The sequence below is a fragment of the Chiloscyllium punctatum genome, chromosome 17 (assembly GCF_047496795.1).
Source record: "Chiloscyllium punctatum isolate Juve2018m chromosome 17, sChiPun1.3, whole genome shotgun sequence".
Lineage (NCBI taxonomy): Eukaryota > Metazoa > Chordata > Chondrichthyes > Orectolobiformes > Hemiscylliidae > Chiloscyllium > Chiloscyllium punctatum.
Window position 1 is genome coordinate 71,341,949 of NC_092755.1, and position 20,525 is coordinate 71,362,473.

At 40.8% G+C, this 20,525-nt stretch overlaps 1 protein-coding gene across 1 annotated transcript in view; it reads right to left on the reverse strand.

Moving 5' to 3' along the window:
* Positions 1-14,084: 14,084 nt before the first annotated feature.
* slc15a4 (solute carrier family 15 member 4) overlaps positions 14,085-20,525 on the reverse strand; it is a 71,557-nt gene continuing 65,116 nt past the window's right edge. The window contains exon 8 of the mRNA XM_072587398.1: positions 14,085-15,211. Within this exon, the coding sequence (XP_072443499.1) occupies positions 15,063-15,211 (149 nt within the window). The 3' untranslated portion in view covers positions 14,085-15,062. The remainder of the gene's footprint in view (positions 15,212-20,525) is intronic.

Here is a 20,525-nt window from a genome sequence, read left to right on the forward strand (position 1 = left end):
TTCAAGACAACACCAGCAACAGGTTAAGTTACTGTCTCCACATCAAAATAGGATTTGTTAGGTTTCCTTTAGTTTGAAATGATGTGTACACAGTCTGAAAGTTAAAATGAAGCTCTTTTTTTTCCCCATAGAAGTTGCAGAACTGTCATTACCAATGGCTAAGCACTTGTCACAATAATTCACAATGGAGGCCAAATCTGTTCAGTATTATTTAATCCACAGTGAGTAGCACTCGCGTGACAAGATTGCATGTTCAAGACCTATCAGAACTTAAGCATATAAACTACACTGATACTTGAGTATAATACTAAGAGTGATGCACAGCTAGAGGTGCCACCTTTAGATGAGATTTTATACTAAGGTCTGGTCTGTCTTTCCAGCTGACATTCATTAAAAGATCTCTGGCACTGAGCATTCCATATTGCAATCCTGTGCTCTGTCTACTTCAGACTTTCTTGTTAGCAAAGGAAGGCTAGAGACAGATACAGTGCCGTTTGGTGAGGTTTATCCTGAGCAGCTCCATGGAACAGGACTCTGCTTTACGGGCTGTTTCTGGGGACACATACCAAGAAAAACATCAACTGTGTCTGGAGGGCCATCAACTTGGTGAAAGGCACTCTTTGGTCTGTCCAAAACTTGTTGGTCTTCCAGAGCAAGGTGTTGACATTGACCGAGTGTTACAGACTGGCACATTCCAAGGTCCAGGACTACATGCTGAGGGACGCACTAAAGATTGGGGCAGTTGCTTGGTGCAGTGGGGGAAAACCACCATCTCAGGTCTTTCTGCCAAAGGTAACTGGGGATCCATTCAGTTATTGGATCCTCTCAGTGCCTCAAATACATGTAAATAATATCTCGCAAAAGTAAGAAATGCCTTGGGCTTTTTGAAACTGTTGGGGGAGTCAAACTCTAATGTGTGTTTGTTCTTAATGTGCTAAGACTGTACAGAATACTATGCACATGTATAAAGGTATTTATGAATAAAGTATATTGTTGAAATGAAAAGAAGCTACTAGAGATTGTAAACATATTGGGAAAAGTAAAGACCAGTGGGAAAGGTTGCTCCAAGGCAAAATCGGAGTTGGTCCAGGCTGGCCAGCACTTCCTGCTGGGCTGTGCTCACCAACTCCTGAGAATAGCAACTATGCTGAGTGTGTGGGCGATGGAGCACCGGCCTGTCTGACTGCGGTTCTCCAGTATCTAATGGCTGAAATCTTTGAGCTGGCCAGTGACGCGGCTTGGGACAACATGTAGACCCGCATCACCCCCAATCACCTCCAGCAGGCTGTGTTCAATGATGAGGAGCCCAACAAGCTGCTGGGAGGGGTAACCATTGCTTAGGGCGGGGTGCTGCCACTGAAGAACACCGCAGCTATAAAGTGAAGAGATGACTCTTTAATCCAATTCATGTTCAGTAGTTGTAGTCTGTAGGAATGGAGAGTAGGAGTGAGACCAGAGTCTGTTGACTAGTTCCTATATTGTTTCTCTTGTTGAGAAAGTTGATTCAGTTCATAAGGTTTGAAATGGCAGGAAAACTTAGCGCTGTGGAATGCCCCTCCTGCAATTTCTGGGAAATCAGGGACACTGCCAGTGTCCCTAGTGACTACATATACAGGAAGTACATCCAACTGCAGCTCTGGACGGACACAGTGGAGCATCCATGAGGTGCAGAATGTCATGGATATCACATTGAGTGATCTGAGCATTAAGGGCGACACAGGCAGAGAAGAATTTGGTGACCACCAGGAAGAAGAATAAGTGTGGACAGGCAGTACAGGGGTCCCCTCTGGCCATTCCCCTCTCAAACAGGAATACCATTTTGGATATTCTTGGGATGGGGGAAGAATAGCCTCTCGGGAGAAAGTATAGCAGCTGGATCAGAGGCATTAGGACTGGGATCGTTGTACAGCAGGGAGGATTGAAGCACAGGACAGCAATAGTGATTGAGGACTCAATAGTTAGGGGCACAGGTAGGCATTTGTGGTCACATGCAAGGCTGCAGGATGGTGTTTTACTTCCATGGTGCCTGTTTCTGAGCAAGCACAGAATAGTTTGAAGGAGTGTGAGCATCCAGATCAAACAATATAGGTAGAGAGAGCGCGAGAGTGATAGCAGGTCCTGAAAAGGAAGTTAGGTAGTAAGTCAGGAAGTAGGACCTCTAGGTCTATAATCTCAAGATGATTTCCTGTGCCACATTCCAGTGAGGCTAGTAATATGAAGATAGTAGAGTCAAATATGTGGCTAAAGAGCTAGTGCAGGAAGGAGGGCTTCAGGGATGTGGATCATTGGAATATCTTCGAGGGCAGGTGGGACCTGTACAAGAAGGACATGAGTTGAAACTATAGCTTTAAGAGGTATACTTGGTCCTTTTCTTTAAATGAAGAAACTTGAGGCAGAGTTTTCAAGCTGTTTGCTCCAAAGCCAATAAACAGCTTGTGAGGCCTTGGTTTTTTAAAAATATAAATTTGGAACAATGGAAGCAGCTTGAATGGGTGGGGTCAAGCTTCCAGAGAACCAGGATTTCTTTTCAGTTTAGCTTTCAGTAATAGTTGCTGGGGTCTTTAAGCTGGATGTGGAAGCTCCTATTCTCTGTTACAGTTAAAAGCTGGGGGTTCTCTTCCTGCTGCTAGAATTGCACACAAGACTATCCATTTTACTGAATTTACCTTTGCCAAGGGTGTGCTGATGGGAGGTTACTAAATTGGGAGTTTAGTGGTAGTTAATATTTTATTTTGTTAACCATTTTGTGTGTTACAATTAAGTCAATTTTCTTTTACCTGTATTTTAATAAGAGTGTATGTATAAAGTGTGTTTTGTTTCAAGTCTGGTAGTCTGATCAAATTGCATGCAGAACAAAACACCTTACGCTTAACATTTTCTTATTTTAAAATTAGGATCTTACTATATTTTGAGTAGTTTTGGTCTGGTCCATAACAGTCAGGATATAGCTAAACTGGAGAAGCACCAATATAGGGAGGTTTGCTAGTGTTACTTGGGAGAGTTTAAACTGATGTACTTGGGGTTTGGAACCAGCGCAGTAGGGGTCAGCAAGAAAAGTAACTGAGGAGATGTCAGAGAGTATGGCTAGTAAGGTGAAGAGGAAGAACATGATAGGATTGGCGGTCTAAGGTGTATTTGTTTCAATGCAAGGAGTATGACAGGTAAAGCAAATAGGATGTTATAGCTATAAATTGAAAATTGGTTAAGAGAGGGACACAGGTGGCAGCTTAATATTCCAGGATTTGATGTTTCAGGCAAGATAGAAATGTTGCAAAAGAGGTGGGAGAGTTGCATTACTTATAAAGAAGAATATCACAGCTGCACTGAGGGAGGATACCTTAGAGGGCTCAGCAGCAAGGCCAGATGGGTAGAACTCAGGCAAGCGAAGGGTACAATTACTTTGGGATTGTACTACAGGTCTTTCAATAGCTAGTCAGAGAGAGAACAGATATTCCAACAGATTAGAGAGAATATGTAAAAACAAGGTTGTTGCGATGGGTGTTTTAACTTCCCCTATATTGACTCTGACTCATTAGTGTTAGGGGCTTGGATGGGGCGAGTTTGTTGAGTGCATCAAGGATGTCTTTTTAAAACAATATGTAAATAGTCCAACTAGGGAAAGGGCCATACCAGATGCAGTATTGAGGAGTGAGCCTGGCCAATTGATCAGAGGAAGTATTTTGGGAACAGCAACTATAATTTTATCAGTTTTAAGATAGTTACGGATAAAGACCAGAGTGGTCCTAGGATGAAATAATTAATTGGGGAAGGCTAACTAACACAATATTAGGCAGGCACTGGCTGTTTGAGGGTAAATGTCATTTGGCATGTATGAATCTTTTAAAGGACAGTTGAGTAGAGTTCAGGACCAGCATGTTCCTGCGAAAATTAAGGATAAGGATGGGAAGATTTAGGAACTTTGGATGACAAGCGAAATTGAGAGCTGAGTCAAAACGAAAAAAAAAGGAGGCACATGTAAGGTTTAGGAAACTGAAGATAGAGCCTTCAAAAAAAAATAGAAAAGGTAACAGAAACAAGGAATTATGAAGGCCAAAAGGGACCATGAAACGTCTTTGGCAAACAGGATTAAGAAAAATCCCAAGATGATTTATACATGTAAAAGGAATAGGACGGTAGCAAGGCAAAGGGTAAGCCCAACCAAAGACAAAGAAGGGAATTTATGCTTGGAGCCAGACGACATGGGTAAGGTCCTTAATGAATACTCTGTATCGGTATTCGTAAAGGAGGACATGGTGATTGGAGTGAGTTTTGGGAGCAGTATGTAGATATTCTAGGGCTTGTCAACATTAAAAGTGTTGGGTATTCAGAAAAGTATTAAGACAGATAAGTCCCCAGGAACTAATGGGATATGTCTCAGACTGCTGAGGGAAGTAGGAGTGAAAAATGCTGGGACCTTTACAGAATCTTTGTTTCCTCTTTAGTGACGGGGAGGTCCCAGAGGACTAGAGAATAACCAATATACTCCTTTTGCCATTAAACAAAGGAACAATCTAGGAAATTATAGTCTGCTCAGCCTTACATCAATGCTAGGGAAGTTATTGGAGAAGATTCATAGGGAAATTTCATGGCTTTGTGAAGGCAAAATTGTGGCTCACAAACTTGACTGAATTCTCTGAGGAACTGACAAACATGATTGATGAGGGCAACTTTGACAATGTCTCTCATGGCAAGATGATACATGGGATCACATGGGATCCACAGTAAACTGATAAGATGGATACAGAACTGGCTTAGTCACAGAAGACACTGTAGCAGTGAAAGGATGTTTTTTTCAGACTAGAGATCTGTGACCAGTGGTGTTCCTCAGGGATAGTGCTGGGACTGCTGTTGTTTGTAATTTATAGAAATAATTTGATGAGTATTGTAGCTGGCTTGAATAGTAAGTTTGCAGATGACACAAAGATTGGCAGCATGCTGGATAGTGAGGAGGATCACTAGATAACAGGTTATAGATAGGCTGGAAATTTGGGTACAGAAAGAGAAAGGTCTGGATGAAACTCCACCTGCCAAATATGAGTTGATGCATTTTGGGAGATCTAATGCAGGAGGGAAGTTTACAGTAATTGGCAGAACCCTTAGTAGCATCAACATAGAGGGATCTCTGTACTGGCCCACAATTCTATGAAAGTAGGAGAAAGTAAGTACTGCAGCTGCAGATCAGAGTTGAGAGTGTGGGGCGCTGGAAAACCAAAGCCAGTCAGGCATCATTCAATCCTCAAATGCTTTTTTAAAATAAATATTTTTATTGAAAACCTTTTTAAATCTTTGCAAAACATTTATGTACAAAGAGAAAGAATAACACCATCAAAACAGGAAAAAAAAGGCAGAACAAAGAAAGGCCATAACAGAGTACCATTGTTAATAAACGACTTACTATTGTCCCAAAACGGACATCTACTTAACTTAAACTAAAAGACAAACATATTAGATAAATACTAACAAACTAAATTCAAAAATAGCTTAAATAATATCTCACTACTTTATTCTATCTCAGTCATCACACCTCCACTGAGGCTCACTTTCCTGGGAGCACTATCTACAGTACCCATATTCTTTTCCCCAGTCTTCCTCCTCCCAGGGCCCTAGAGGCACCCATACTGATTCCCACGGTTATACCACAGCCCTGATTAATATTGCTGATAAGTCAGTGTCAATATAATTTAGAATGGGCTGCCACGTCTTGTAAAACTGTTCAGTTTTGTGGTGCACCATATTCGAGAGGTAGTTTTGGGAGAGATGCTCCATCACCAGCCTATGCCACCCCATAAGACCTGGTGTTTTTTTCCAGTTCACCAGAATGTTCTTCCTCGTACAGTGCGTAAGAATATTACACAATCTCTTCCAGTGTTCCCCCAGAGGGGACAAATTTGGCAACCCAAAAAGAAGAAATACCGATTCCACATTAATTTCAATCCCCAGGATAAACTTTAGCTCCCTTACTACAGCATTCCAGTATCTCTGGATCTTACAACATGACCAATAGTAGTATGTGAGCGCACCTATACTAATATTACATTTGGGACACCCTGGTGACGTTCCTCTTTTGAACTTAGCTAGCCTCTCTGGTGCCTTACGAGCCCAGTGTAAGATCTTCAATAGCATGGCCTGCACTCTGTTACATACGGAGATTTTCCTTACATTCCCCCAGAAGTTTTCCTATACGTCCGATGAAATACCCTCTCCTAACTCTCCATCCCACGTCCTACAGACTCCTTTCATATCCTCCAAGGGGACATTTACCATTCTGTAAATGATATAACGTACTGACTGAAAGAGCACCCGTACACCGCAGTACTCTTTTCTCCACATCTGATTTGTAACAGAACCAGGAGCGTGGTCTTCCTCTGTATATAGTCCCTTATCTGGAAATATTGGAAAAGATCCCTATTAAACAATCCATATTTCTGACTTAACTGATTAAATGACATCAGGACCTCCCCCTCAAATAAGTCTCCCAGACAGAAGATTCAATAATTCTCCCAAGCCTTAAAGCCAGAGTCCATTGTCCAAGTTTAAATCTTGGTCTCCCACCAACAGGGTAAATGGCGAGGTCTTAGACCAATTGCCCCCATCTTGCCTGATTATCCTCCAGGCTTTTACCTTATTTAAAATAATTGTTTTTTTACACTGCTGGGTCACGGATTTCATCTTCTTCATGAATAATAAATTAATTAAAGGACATCTCTACTGTGACGCTTCAATATCAAGCTAAATTCACTCAGAATTCTCCCGTACCCAGTTACCAACATAGGTTGACAGAGCACTTATTTGGTATTTCTTCAAATCCAAAAGATCCACCTCTCCCTCAGCCTGTGAAAGCTGCAATTTAGTGAATTTAAGTAGAGGATACTTGTGGCACCAAATAAAAGGTCCCTAGCCAACCCTTAAGCCTCCGTAATACTTGTCTAGGTAACAACAATGGGAGCATTCTCATGGGGTACAGCAGCCGAGGAAGAACATTCATCTTAAAACAGGGCTATTCGGCCCAATCATGATAACTGTAATCCCTCTCACTGTTGCAAATCCTGTTTTATTCTCTAGTAGTTGCACATCATTAGCTTTATACAGCTGGTGGAAGGAAGAGGTAATAAAAATTCACAAATACAAAAAAAAACTTTTGACAACCATCTAAAAGGGAATTGCATTCTATCCTCCAGATTAGGCACCTCCACTAAACCCCCTACTGACACGGCTTGCGATTGTGTAAAATTGATCCTATAACCCAAGAAACCACCATATGAATTAACTGTTTGGATCAGTCGAGGAACAGACTTTTCCGGATTGACCAAAAATAAAAGGACGTCATCAGCATATAGGGTGATCTTATGGTCCCCCATTCCCACCTTTGGCGCTACTATTTCAGGATCCTTCCTGATAGTTTTGGCTAACGGTTCAATCGCCAAGGTAAATAATGGCAGTGATAAAGGACACCCCTGTCGACTACCTCTTTCAATATTAAAGTTATTGACTTAACACCGTTTGTAATGAGTGCTGCCTTAGAGTCATTATACACTACTGCTACCCATCTGACAAAGGATCACCCCCCCCCCCAAACTGAAGCACTCGAGAACCTCAAATAGATACGGCCATTCTATCCAATCAAGTGCCTTTTCTGTGTCTAGGGAGACCACCAAACCCGGAATCAATCTTTGCTGGCATACCTGTACTGTGTTCAGTACTCTCCTAATATTGTTAGAGGCACTACAGCCCTTAACAAAACCTGTCTGGTGTTCTTTTATAATATGAGGCAGGGCCTTCTCCAACCTCAGAACCAGCATCTTGAACTTATCCACTTTTCCCCCCACTTGGAAATACCACCGACTCACGTAACTCAGATTAACATAAGCAGGAGAATTTTGCAGGTGACCATCACACACACAAAGGACTCCATTCTTGCCCACTATTTTAAAGTATAAAGACCATTTGCCATCCCTCCCCAGATACAGAAGACTGCTTTCAACTGAGAAAAACCATACATAGACTTGACAAAATTAGCAAGCCTTGATATTGAAATAGGACTCCCTAACCTCGATCACTCTTTTACCACAACACATTGAATCTGGAAAAAGAGTGATTCAACCAGAGTGCGCAAAATAACGTCGCAGCTAAAAATAATTCTGTCAACAGCTGATGCCCTCTTCCTCATCATCTCAAACGCAGCCCCCAGCACAAACATCTCAAGGATCTCTTCAAAATGGCAGCCCTACATTGCAGTGATCTGCACAAAATGGCAACAGCCCGTGACCTTAGTGAAATGGCGTGCGTCTCCCGGCCTCTCTCACATGGCGAGCGCACACGGCGCTTCTACCCATCCCAGACCTTAAGATGGCAAGCCCACCCGGTCAGAATCTCTTGCCTGGCCTCAGCCCGACTTCCTCTAGATGGCAACATCACCCAATCACTATTTGCTGACCCCTGCACCAACATAAAAAAGCCCTACCGCTCCGCGCCAACCCTCAACAGAACGGCCTTCCAGAACTTTCCTTACGCTTCCGAATTCCTAACTGCGCGCCAGCTGCAACAAAAACAAATCACAACACCGTTTCCCTCACCCACTGCCATCACAACCCCCCCCAGTCCCAACGATGGTTGACCACACTCTCCCTCAACAGCCCCACCTCAGCCAAATAAAAACTGCACGTGTCTGTCCGCCCCCCCCCCCCCCCCCCCCCCCCACCCTCTGCAAACTGCCTCACATTTAAACTCCTCAACGCACAAAGCGAACCTGACCACCCTAAACTCGTAAAGGATGATGCTAGTTTCCCTTTCCCGTCTCTGCCCAGCCCACATATCCATCCACCGTCTCCCTCCTCCCACACCATTAAGGGTGGCATGGTGGCTCAGTGGTTAGCACCACTGCCTCACTGCACCAGGGACCCGGGTTCAATTCCAGCCTTGGGTGACTGTTTGTGTGGAGTTTGCACATTCTCCCAGTGTCTGCATGAGTCTCCTCTGGGTGCTCCAGTTTCCTCCCATGTTCCAAAGATGTGCAGGTCAAGTGAATTCGCCATGCTACATTGACTAATGCACCTCACACAATGGGCAGAGGAAAATTGGTCTGGGTGGGTTACTCTTCAGAGGGTCGGTGTGGACTTATTGGGCAAAGGGCCTGTTTTCACACTGTAGGGAATCTAACCTTGCATAAAATTTTGAAATCTACATTCAACAGCGAAATTGGTCTATATGAAGTACATTCTTCGGGGTCATTCCCTTTCTTTACAATGAGGGAGATATTAGCCTCCCTAAGAGCACGCAGCAGACAATCCTGTGTATAAAAATATTTGTACATCCCAAAAGTGGCTCCACCAACATGTTTATGAATTCCTTATAGAATTAAGTTGGGAATCCATCTGGTCCTGGTGCTTTGGCACCCTGGAGATGCCTTATTGCTTCCTGCACTGTTAAAGGCACATTCAAAAGGGAAGCCTGTTCGTACTTGTATTGGGGAGGTCCAGACTCTCAAAGGACTGCATTCCCTTTGTACCGTGTTCACCCCCCTTCGACCGATATAGCTCTTCAAAGTATCCCCTCAACCTAACATTGATCCTTTTCAATTCACAGTAAGCAAACCAGCCTTCTCCCTAATAGATTAGGGAGGTAATAGATTAGGAAGCCTTTTTTCCTCGTCAAATATACCAGACATAGGCTTATCGCTGAATTCAAACGGATTTTATTTGGCAAAGGAGACCTTTTTTTTAGCCATTCGTGTGTGAACTGACTCGAGAGCAGCCCAGAGAGCTGTGACCCACTACAGCTTAACCACTGACAGCCTATTAGAACAGGTTTTCTTTGCTGCCTTCAGCCGGGCCTCCAGCATCTGTTGCTGCTCCTCACTCTTCCTCTTTCTAGTCATTGAATATGAAATGATCAGTCCTCATAAATATGCATTAGTGGTCTCCCAAAGCATTGCCAGATTACTGGCCGTACCCAAATTAATACCCCAAAAAGCCCTGAGCTATCTTGTAATATATTCAATAAATTTACTATCCTCTAACAAAAATGGATCCATGCGCCAGTGATATGCATCCATTCCATTACCCTTGATTTTAACATCTTAATACACTGGCGCATGATCCAAAACAGCTATATTCCCAATTTTGCACACCAATGTTCTGTCAAAACTGTCAATTGGCATAAAAAACATGTTATTTCGCGTATGGCACTTGTGTGGGTTGAAATAGAATGTGAAGTTTCTTCCATTAAGGTGGAGGTGCCTCCACACATCCACTAGCCCCAACTCATCACACATGTCCACTAACTGTTTAGACTGCACGGGTGTACCTGCCAGGCCTTTTGGCATCCTGTCAATCTCTGGATCCATGAGTAGATTAAAATCCCCTCCTATACTCTCAGAACCCCAAGATTCATTAATTTAGCCATTGCATCAATTAAAAATTTAAGAGAGTGCACCAGGGGACAATAAACATTCAAAACAACAATCTTCTCCATGTATTAGGGCTGTAAGAACGATAAACCGTCCACGTTCATCCTTAATCTGCTCAATTACCTGGAAAGGGAGGTTCCTTCTTTATCAGTATAGCCATTCCTCTACTCTTAGAGCTGAAGGATGAGAAAAATACTCTTTCACAACCCCCCTTGCTGCAGTTTCACATGTTCCTTATTAGTTAGATGCTTCTCCTGCAGCAGGGCAATGTCCACCCTTTCCTTCCTGAGGCTTGATAAGACCTTCTTTCTTTTAAACGGAGAATGGCTCCCTTTTATATTCCAGGTGAACAAATCACTAGCCATGGTCATCTAGGACAGCCCATGGTTTCCCAGGAGGCGTGATGAGTTACAAAAGTATTAACTCTGAGATCTAAGAACTATTCCTATAAAAACAACTACAAGTTAAAAAAAAACTACATTTAACTGAAACATACACCCAAATAACCCCCAATTTGCTCGAGATCTGTCCCCTTGCCCATAGGGGCACCCCTCCCAATCCTTACTACCATCTTAACTCCCTCTAGCTGAGGCTGTGCCCTAGCCCCACCCCAGGCAATTCACAAAAGAAAACCTGTTATTTACATTCTGAAAATTAACAATGGATACCCATCCCCCACCACCCACTCATCTCAGCCACAGATATTGCCAGACCCAATAAAAAAAATCAAGAGAACAGCAGTAAAAAAAAAGAAAACCTAGATAATACACAACCAAACAATATATAAAATAATTCCAATTTTACAAAACTGTACATATAAAACCAATAACCACAAAACAAAGAGAGGGGAAGAAGGAAGTAGAAAGGGGGGGGGGATAATAGAAAAAACGCCAAGCCATTGTCTGCAAAGATGCCTTCTCTCCTCCCACTCCGGTTCAGGTGCTTCATTTCAAAGATTTCGCAAATTCCTTCGCCATTTCTGTGGAGTCAAAAGTTATATACCATACCCCCATGGGCGAAACGCAACGCGGCCGGGTACCTCATGGAGTATTGAATGTTCAGGTCCCTTAATTCTTTTTTCACATCAAATGTCCTTCTCTTCTTAGTCAGGACTCCTGCAAAAACATTATTCTTGAACCTTTATACATTAAAGCTTCTGAGTTCCATTCCAATTTTCTTTCTGTTTCCACTATTAACTGCTTTTCTCTATAATACAGGAGCTGCACTAGGACTGTGCTGGGGCGCGGGTCCAGCCTGGATCTGCACATTGCGATCTGGTGGGCCCACTCCACGCTCACCAGGCCTGACTCAAACTCCAACCACAGGAACTTTGGGAACCATCCCTGCAGAAAGCCTACGAGGTCCTCGCCTCCTTCACGCTACGGGAGACCCACGATCCGTAAGTTCTTCCTTTTATTTTTGTTTTCCAGGTCATCAACGTAATCCTGAAGGATCCGAACCTGGTCTTCCAGCATTCGGATTCTTCCTCCTGAGAGCTCTGCTACGGTCTCAGATGGTGCAGTCCTCACCTCCACTGCGTCGAGTCTTCATTCCAGCAGCTGGATTTCCTGCTCGTGCTTTTTAAAGAATGGCAGACAGTGGTTCAACTGTCTGCTTGAATCCACTCTCAGGAGTTTGACAATCTCAGAGTGAGTGCTGCTGTCCTGCTGGATCCAAAGGGGCCATCCCGGGAGACTTGAGCACTGACTGCAGGCACTCCTGATGCAGTAGGGGAGTGCCCTGACTGCTGTACTCCTTTAGGCCCCTTTCCTTTCCTGGACTTCCCCCTGGCCTTAAAGCTGTCCCAGACAATTTCAGCAGTTCCAAATAATCAGTAAGTTTACTGAATACTTTTTTCTCCTGTGGGTGGTTGGTAAAGTGTGTGTGCGCGTGTGTGTGTGGGGGCGGGTTAAGTTCCACCTTGCCCGGGGGTATGGCACAGAGCCCAACACAGCAGACCACACCACTTAAGACTGCCGCCATCTTGAATCACCCCAATCTTAGAATGTCTGATGCTGTCTGACCAGTTATGCTTTTCCAGCACCACACTCTTCAACTCTGATGTCCAGCATCTGTATTCCTCGCTTTCTACTAGTTGATTATAACCTTACTGCGAAGCCTCTTCCAAAGATGCCTACCTTGAAGGCATCCCCCTCCTCCCTCTACAAGTATCTGAATAAGTCGCTCTCACTGCACCCCCTCAGGTAGTCTCCTCTACGCTGAAGCTCTACAGCCATGTCCTGAAGCAGACACACTACCACAGCCACGTCTCCACATTCCTGATAAAGAGCTTATACTTGAAATGCCAACTCTCCTGCTCCTCAGATGCGGCCTGAATGGCTGTGCTTTTCCAGCACCACACTCTTCAAGTTCCACGAAAGTGGCAACATTAGTGGATTATGTGGTCTAGAAGGTTGAAGGCAAATGAGCTTCTTGGGTGGAGACAGAGTATAAAAATTGGCAAACCATGCTATAGCCATTTGAAACTTCAGTCAAGCCACATTTGGAATAGTGTACAGTTCTGGTCACCACACTACCAGAAGGATGTGGAGGCTTTGGAGAGGGTACGGAAACAGCTTACCAGGATGTTGCCAATTTGGAGGGTATTTGTAATGCGGAGAGAATGAACAAACTTGGTTTATTTTCATTTGAATGACACAGGAGGAGGGGCAAACAGACAGAAGTTTACAAAATTATGAGAGGCACGGACAGACTTGATAGTGGGAGTCTTTCTCCCAGGGGGAGATGTCAATTTCCTGGCGACATAGTTTAAGGTAAAAGTTTAAAGGAGATGTAAGAGGCATGTTTTTTTTAAAACAAAAACAAAGGGTAAGTTCCAGGTAAGTACCTGGAATGTACTGCCAGAGGTGGTGGTGGGTGCAGATACAAGTGCAACATTTAAGAGGCATCTTGGCAGATATATGAATAGGCAGAGACTAGAGGGATAAGGACTGTGCGGAGGCAAAAAGCTTTCAGGTTAAAAAGGCATGTGTGTTGGTGCAATCTCAGTGGGCCAAAGGAACTGTTTTTGTGCTGTACCTTTCTTGGTTATCCCTAAATCTCAGACATCTGCCTTTTTCTTCATGGCCTAATTTGAAACCTGCCTCTGAACAAAATTTTGGACACCCTTCCTCAGAGTCGATGTTTTTTTCCACATTCCTCTGAAACCTTGAGATGTCTGTCTATGTCAAATGTAAAAGCATATTGGAGTTACTTTGGTATAATTGAGTTGCCTGCTTGTTTAGATATGGCCACACATCTTTTAAAGTTTCAAATATGTTGTTCTTTACCGATATCGGTAATCTGGTTTCCAGAGTTAAGACTTGAGACTAAGGTATCAGATCTTCAGGACTAGTATATACACCATCTAGGCTAGCCATCCTAACATGCTATGCTGAGTCAAGAACAGAGTCTGTAGAACTAATTTGAAATACTAAAATTATATACTGTAGGTTGGTTGCCATGAACCAAATCCCAATTCCTGGGATTTACTCTATTTATTCCAAAACTTTCATGGATATACTACTCTGCAGGAAATAACAAATGTGGATAATCAAGTTTAACTGTATTCAGAATTGTGCAAGGGAAATTCAATTATAAAAGAGTTATCCTGAAAACAAATCATTGTAAGTTTGGCAGCACCTTTTCACCTACTTGTACAATATAGGTAAAGAGATAGTTTTACATTTAAAACAAGTTACATTTATTTGGTAATACATAATTTTACAGCGTATTCAAAACAATCCTTTGAAAGATTCAGCTCCCAATCATAAATGCCTTTCCCAGTCAGTTAAAAAAAAAACGAAAAAATACTGTTGCCGAACAGCCAGATGGCTCAACTACTATCATTAGATAAGGGAAAAAGTTTAGAGAATTCAAATTAGTCATAAAAACAGCAGTTAAGTTGTAAACTGGCCACAATGTGCAAATCTCTACTATATGCATTTTGCAAGATCAGATGTCATTTACTATATAGCTTTAATTTTTGTAACGTATCTATTTATTAGTCAACTGGCTATTGGCAAGATAGATTCCCCTCAGTCTTCTGGTTGTAAACATGATTTACAGAATTGCTAATGATGCAATTATATTTTCAGCTGTTTTACGGATGTGCTTAAAAGGGCATTGACCTTTATATTCATAAAAAGATAAAATTAATAAAACATAGAACTTGATTAACACTGAGCTAACAAAAATAACATTAAAAAATTACCTAGTTTATTAAAATACTCTTAATGTTCACTTACACTAAAAATGACATTAGGTTCAACAAATCTCAAAACAAACAAATGGACCTTTCACTTAATATTCAAAGTTTACAATACATCAGAAAGTCATGAATATTTCTTTGAGGCAATGAAGAACAGAAGTAGATATAAAAGAAGTATTGCCTTGACAAAGCGAAGAAAATAATACTTGAACAACCTCATTATCTGCCAGTAAACTCTGAAATTACTTGTAGTGTCCCACATGTTGAACCTCAACCATCTTTCAGGCAACCTAAAAGATTCAGTTTGCAGGTGGTGAGCCAAGGAATACTACTAGCCAATCCATTACTTGTTGAAGAAAGGAGTTACAAGTATTTTCATAATAATTGCATGTCTCAAGTACTGGCTCATTTTTATTTCCTTGTCTGATAATGCTTCAGTTCTTCACTTTACCTTCTTCCATTGATGAATAGTTTACCAGATTTGGTTTTGTGATGATCAAATGTCACAGATACCACAATAAAAATAATTAGCGTTACACACTGTATGGCTGCTAGTAGGAAGAAATAGTAGTCCATATGACATTTGTTGATGTTACCTGGAGGGGAATAAAACAGTTAAAATACATTAAAATTTTGACTTGTTACAGCATACAGGGTGAAATCTGCTTCTCAAAAACTGAGCTAAGCTAATGAAAGACACTAATAAGGATCAATTCGATTATAACAGAAATCGGTGTTGATTTTCCTTAATTAACCCAAATAATGCAAGTAACTTAATTTTGTCTCAATTAGTTACTAAATGCTTGCTCACCAAGATTAAACAGTATTTCTTCAGCTTATTCTTATAATCTTTTTAAAAAGTTAATATTTACATTTCTCCAGTCATCTGGAACTGTCATTGCTACTGTATTGGAGAATTGGAAGATTATAGAGAGCGCACGAGAGAAGGAGAGCGCGCGAGCAGGGTGGGGGGGGGGGGGTGGAAAGAAGAGAGAGAGAGAGAGAGAGAGAGAGAGAGAGAGAGAGAGAGAGAGAGAGAGAGAGAGAGAGAGAGAGAGAGAGAGAGGGAGGGAGGACGCAAAAGAGAGAGAGAGAGAGAGAGAGAGAGAGAGAGAGAGAGAGAGAGAGAGAGAGAGAGAGAGAGAGAACGCAAAAGAGGAGAGAGAGAGAGAGAGAGAGAGAGAGAGAGAGAGAGAGAGAGAGAGGGAGAGAGAGAGAGAGAGAGAGAGAGAGAGAGAGCGCGCAAAAAGGAGAAGGCGAGAGAGAGAGAGAGAGAGAGAGAGAGAGAGAGCGCGCAAGAGAAGGAGAGAGAGCGCAAGAGCAACACAGAGTGAGCGCAAAAGAGAGTGAGCGCGAGCAAAAGATAATTAACATTTCCGTTAGACCTGTACCTTTGTTATTTAACCTTTCCTGTCTCCAGACCTTCACTTTTGTCCTTTTTTCCCACCCTCATCCACCACTTCATGTGTCTGCAACCTATTGTAATAAGTCCTTACTTAGCATTGTTGTATTCCTGAAAAGTGGCGTTTTAAATTCAAGAATTTTAAATGAAATTATATTTCTCTATTAAAACCCATGTTAGATTCTGTAGGACCTTTCCCATAAAAACATTGTCATTTTAAATACTCTACATTTCTAGATTAGTGTATGTGTAAAATTTAAATTTAAAATATGGTAGACATTACTGACTTTCGCCTAAGTAACTGTTAATATAACTTACTAATGATCAACATTTGTAGCCTTGAAAACAGGAAAAAAATTGCTTGGCTTATTAAAAAAATTATAAGCTGCAAGTTGAGTCAGTTGTTGAGGTGATTCAGTCGCAAAATCATAATAACAATGAAATAATTCACCTGCAAGCAAACCTGTCTGTTACTAAACAAGTACTACAGATAGACAAAATAGGAATGCTTATGGTATTGCAATCTTTTTGGAATGGGGATTAAAAAAGATTGCTTACTCATTTATCTAGCAGTGGTTGCTTCAAAAACGATGATATTTCATTGGAATAGTTATGTTTCTTCATTCCAATACAGCATTGACATAAATCTAGTTCTTGCTGTTTCAATTGTCTTTGTTTCCTGATATTGGCAGATACCCTAAAGCATTCCATCAGTTATGTATAAGCTACTGAATATTTTCACCACAAATTATGATGCAGCTGTCTAATCTATTTCCAGTCCAAGTGAAATAAGACAGAAATAATATGCAGATAAGGGAGTTTTAGGTAAATTCAATTTCATATAGGATGAAGTCCAGAAACTGGTGAGATGATGACTGGAGAAATTAAATTCACAGTGAGAAAGGTAGAGATATAGATTTCAGCCTGACAAGTGTAATCAGCATTTTGCCAATTGTGGCAAGATTGTAAGAGCTTTACAAAGCTCCAGGTAGAATTAGAAATGCCTATGACGACAATGCAGAAGCAAAAGGAGAAGACAAGTGATGGAGACTGTACACTCATGGTATTACAGTACTCTTTACAATTTTTATTATCTTGACCCTTATAAAGTTAAACATCACAACACCAAGTTATAGTCCAACAGATTTTTCTGGAAGTACTAGCTTTTAGAGCACTGCTCCTTTATCAGGTAGCTAGTGGGGCAGGATCATAGGATACAGAATTTATAGCAAAAGACCATAGTGTCATAAAATTGATGTGATATATCCCCTTACATACACAAAACTACATAACCACTTCAGATTTATAACTTATCTGTCTACAGATAATGGTGACCTATTGGATAGTTCACACTTTATATGTTTTTGATTCAGTACTTTATTTTTAAACTTCACTCATCCGCTAATGCTGACAACTTTATTATATAATCATCTTGACTAGGCAGTAGGACATTTGGCTTGGATTCAGAAGGTCATGACTTCAAGCCCTATTTCTGATACTTGAGCACACAATTTGGGCTTCAATGCCAGTGCAGCACTAAGAGAAGGCTATGTGGTTGAGAGTGTTGTCTGGTGTATAAATGGCTAGAGGGACAGTGCCTGTCTGTTCAGTCAGCTGAACCTAACAGATCAGAAAGCACAATTCAAAAATAAAAAGGAGTCCTCACAGTTATTCTGGTCAGCATTTACCCTTCAATGGGCTTCACCAAAACTGATTACAGAGGAACCTTGATTATCCAAATTTTGGATCATCCAAACTATACCTCAAGGTCCCATAAAAACATTACATCAGAGGTAAGTGTATTCAATTTACCTGTACTGAAGAACAGTGAAAATGATGGCAAAAACAAAGAAACACAAGCACTTCATGCATCAGCAACTGGATATTTTTTTTACGTAAAGGTTAGTTACAAATCCTGTCACTTTATTGGGCCATTCATGACAAAATAAAAGGCAGAGGAAGTAAACACATGTGCGAGGCAGTGCTTCTGTCTTTCTAGCGCAACACAGTTCACGGAAACGGACAAATGCTCTTGTGATTGTGGAAGCTGTTCGGGACCTTGTTTAATGCTGGGATTTCATATTTATGTGATGGTAAAGGTTTAGTCCTTCTCATTTTAACCTGCAATTTGCAGAATGCAAAGATTAGTTTGTTTGCATAGTTGACTCATCAAAATTATAGATTAAAACAAACTCGCCAGTATAGCACAGTGTTCGTTCGCTCAGTATGGCTTCCCTTGTTTAAGGTCAAACCGATTATCCAAATAATCAATTATCCAAACGAAATACTGTCTGCCCATCTCATTCGGATAATTGTGGTTCCTCTGTAAATGATTACTTATTTCACTCCTTTTCGTACAATATGGCAATGTGGAATTTGAATGCTGGACAAACTGTATACTTCATAGGTAGCTAATTGGCTGTGAAATGTTTTGGGGTGTCCAGTAGACGTAAAACCACATATGAAAGAGACTATTGTTCTTTCTTTGATATAATGTTTGGGTCTGCATGCTACTTCATCATTCAATTTAATACATACTCCTTCATTTGTTCCTTGCTTCCACGACTCAATGTTATGTTCATTGACTTTGACCTAGACATTCCATTTAGTGGCAAGTGTGGCTCTCAGCCCCTAAGAAGGTGGTCCAGGCCAAAAAGAAAATAACTGCAAAATTCATGTCTTCCAAACACCCCTTCCCTCGAACATCTACAGCTTCTCTGACCCCTCTGTTCTGCCACTCCATCCACCACCGTCAGTTCTTGAAACACTTTTGTTCATAATTAACAACCATCTGCTTATCTTGACACAGTAAACAGACATTTGGAGAGCTGACTCCTCAATTTATAACTGTGATTATTAGTATTATCATCTCGCACAGAAACAAATAAACAAACAGTTCAAGTTGAGGGCAAACAGGCCAACGTTTCCAAACTAATGATTCCAGCTGCTTTAAACACAGGAAAGACAGATCTATCACCCCCACTTCTGGATTTTAGTGTAAGCGAATTCTCCTGAGGCGGTAGTACAGGTGAGTCCTTCCATCATGTTAAACCTCTGTGTTCACCACTACTGGAAAATGGAAATTCAGGCCTTTGAATCTGTCACCCTTTGGTCCAGTTACCTTATTATCCAGATGCTACTGAAGTTAGTTGAACTATCAACAAATGTTTTCAGAAAAATCAACTATAAATTCATCCATAATGCCTATGCTACACGCGATCAGTAGCATTTTTGGCAAACCACCACAATTGAAGTTCAAGATATCAGTTTCCAGAATTCATGTGAAACTAATGAACTTTGTTTGTCCAACAGGCTTTCAGTGTAACAAATATTAATCATATTGCTCTATGGATGCTAGGTCTATCTGAACTTCATTCTCAGTCTTATGCTCATGTAGTAAAAGCTAAAAAGTGGTTCATTGATTTAGAATGCACAAAATGACCGTTAAACTGAGGTTAACTCCAGCTTTACCAATCACTAAAACTGTTGGTTTGAGTTACTTGCACTATTATTGTTACTAAGAATTATTTTAAGACTATTTACCATATTTACATGCAAATACTACATTCCCCAGCCTTTGTTGTTTCTGAAAATTTAAAGAATGACTTTGCCTTCTCTTGAATGTGAAATGTAAAACAAAAATTAAATAAGTTATTTCTGTCTACAGTTTTCAACTTTCCATCTCCACTTTTAAATGAATCAATACTTGCTTGCATCCTACATCTATCATATAGGAATCTCATGAGCCCTTTATCAAACTGAATGAATGAAGATTGTTGGAACCAATGTTTTGTCTTGGATTAATCTGTCCACTTGTTTCATAACATTGTCAATGCCTTATCTTTTTATAGAGTGCATATCGTATGGAAGTCTTTCACTTTTTGTATCCTCACCCTTTGGAATTTATTTTGATTTAATTGGATTTAATTTATTTGCTATTGATTAGTAAATATTGGCCATTCACAGTAGTTGGATTTAGTACAAAACCTGGTGAAAGTATAATTCAACATCCCATTAGTTTGTATCTTATGTCAGACAGAATGATTCTTATTGGCATTTAATTTCAATGATCAAATATTATTTGACAAGCATACTTAAGAACAAAAGCAAAAAGACATTCTTAACGTTTTCTCAAATCAAATAGGAAAATATGTATATATAAACATGGGAGACAACTAGTTAGAAATGCAAATACTGAGAATCATTTGCTTACTCTATAGGGTTGTGCTGCGTTTAAACTTTCAATAAATCATTGTGGGGTTATACTTGATCACAGATGGTCTTGTTAGGAAAAAAAGAGCAATTATCTAAGACACCTTTAACACAAAACACAGCCAAACTGTCTTTTTAATATGTATCACTGCTAATTTTTCCTGTTATTTTATATGACTATTAATAATCAGTTGACCTACTGACAGAATCAAGTTGAACCTATCAGATAACAGCCAGCATTCTGGCTTATTGGTATTTAAATATTCAATGCCTCTGTTACTCACTTATTAGATTAC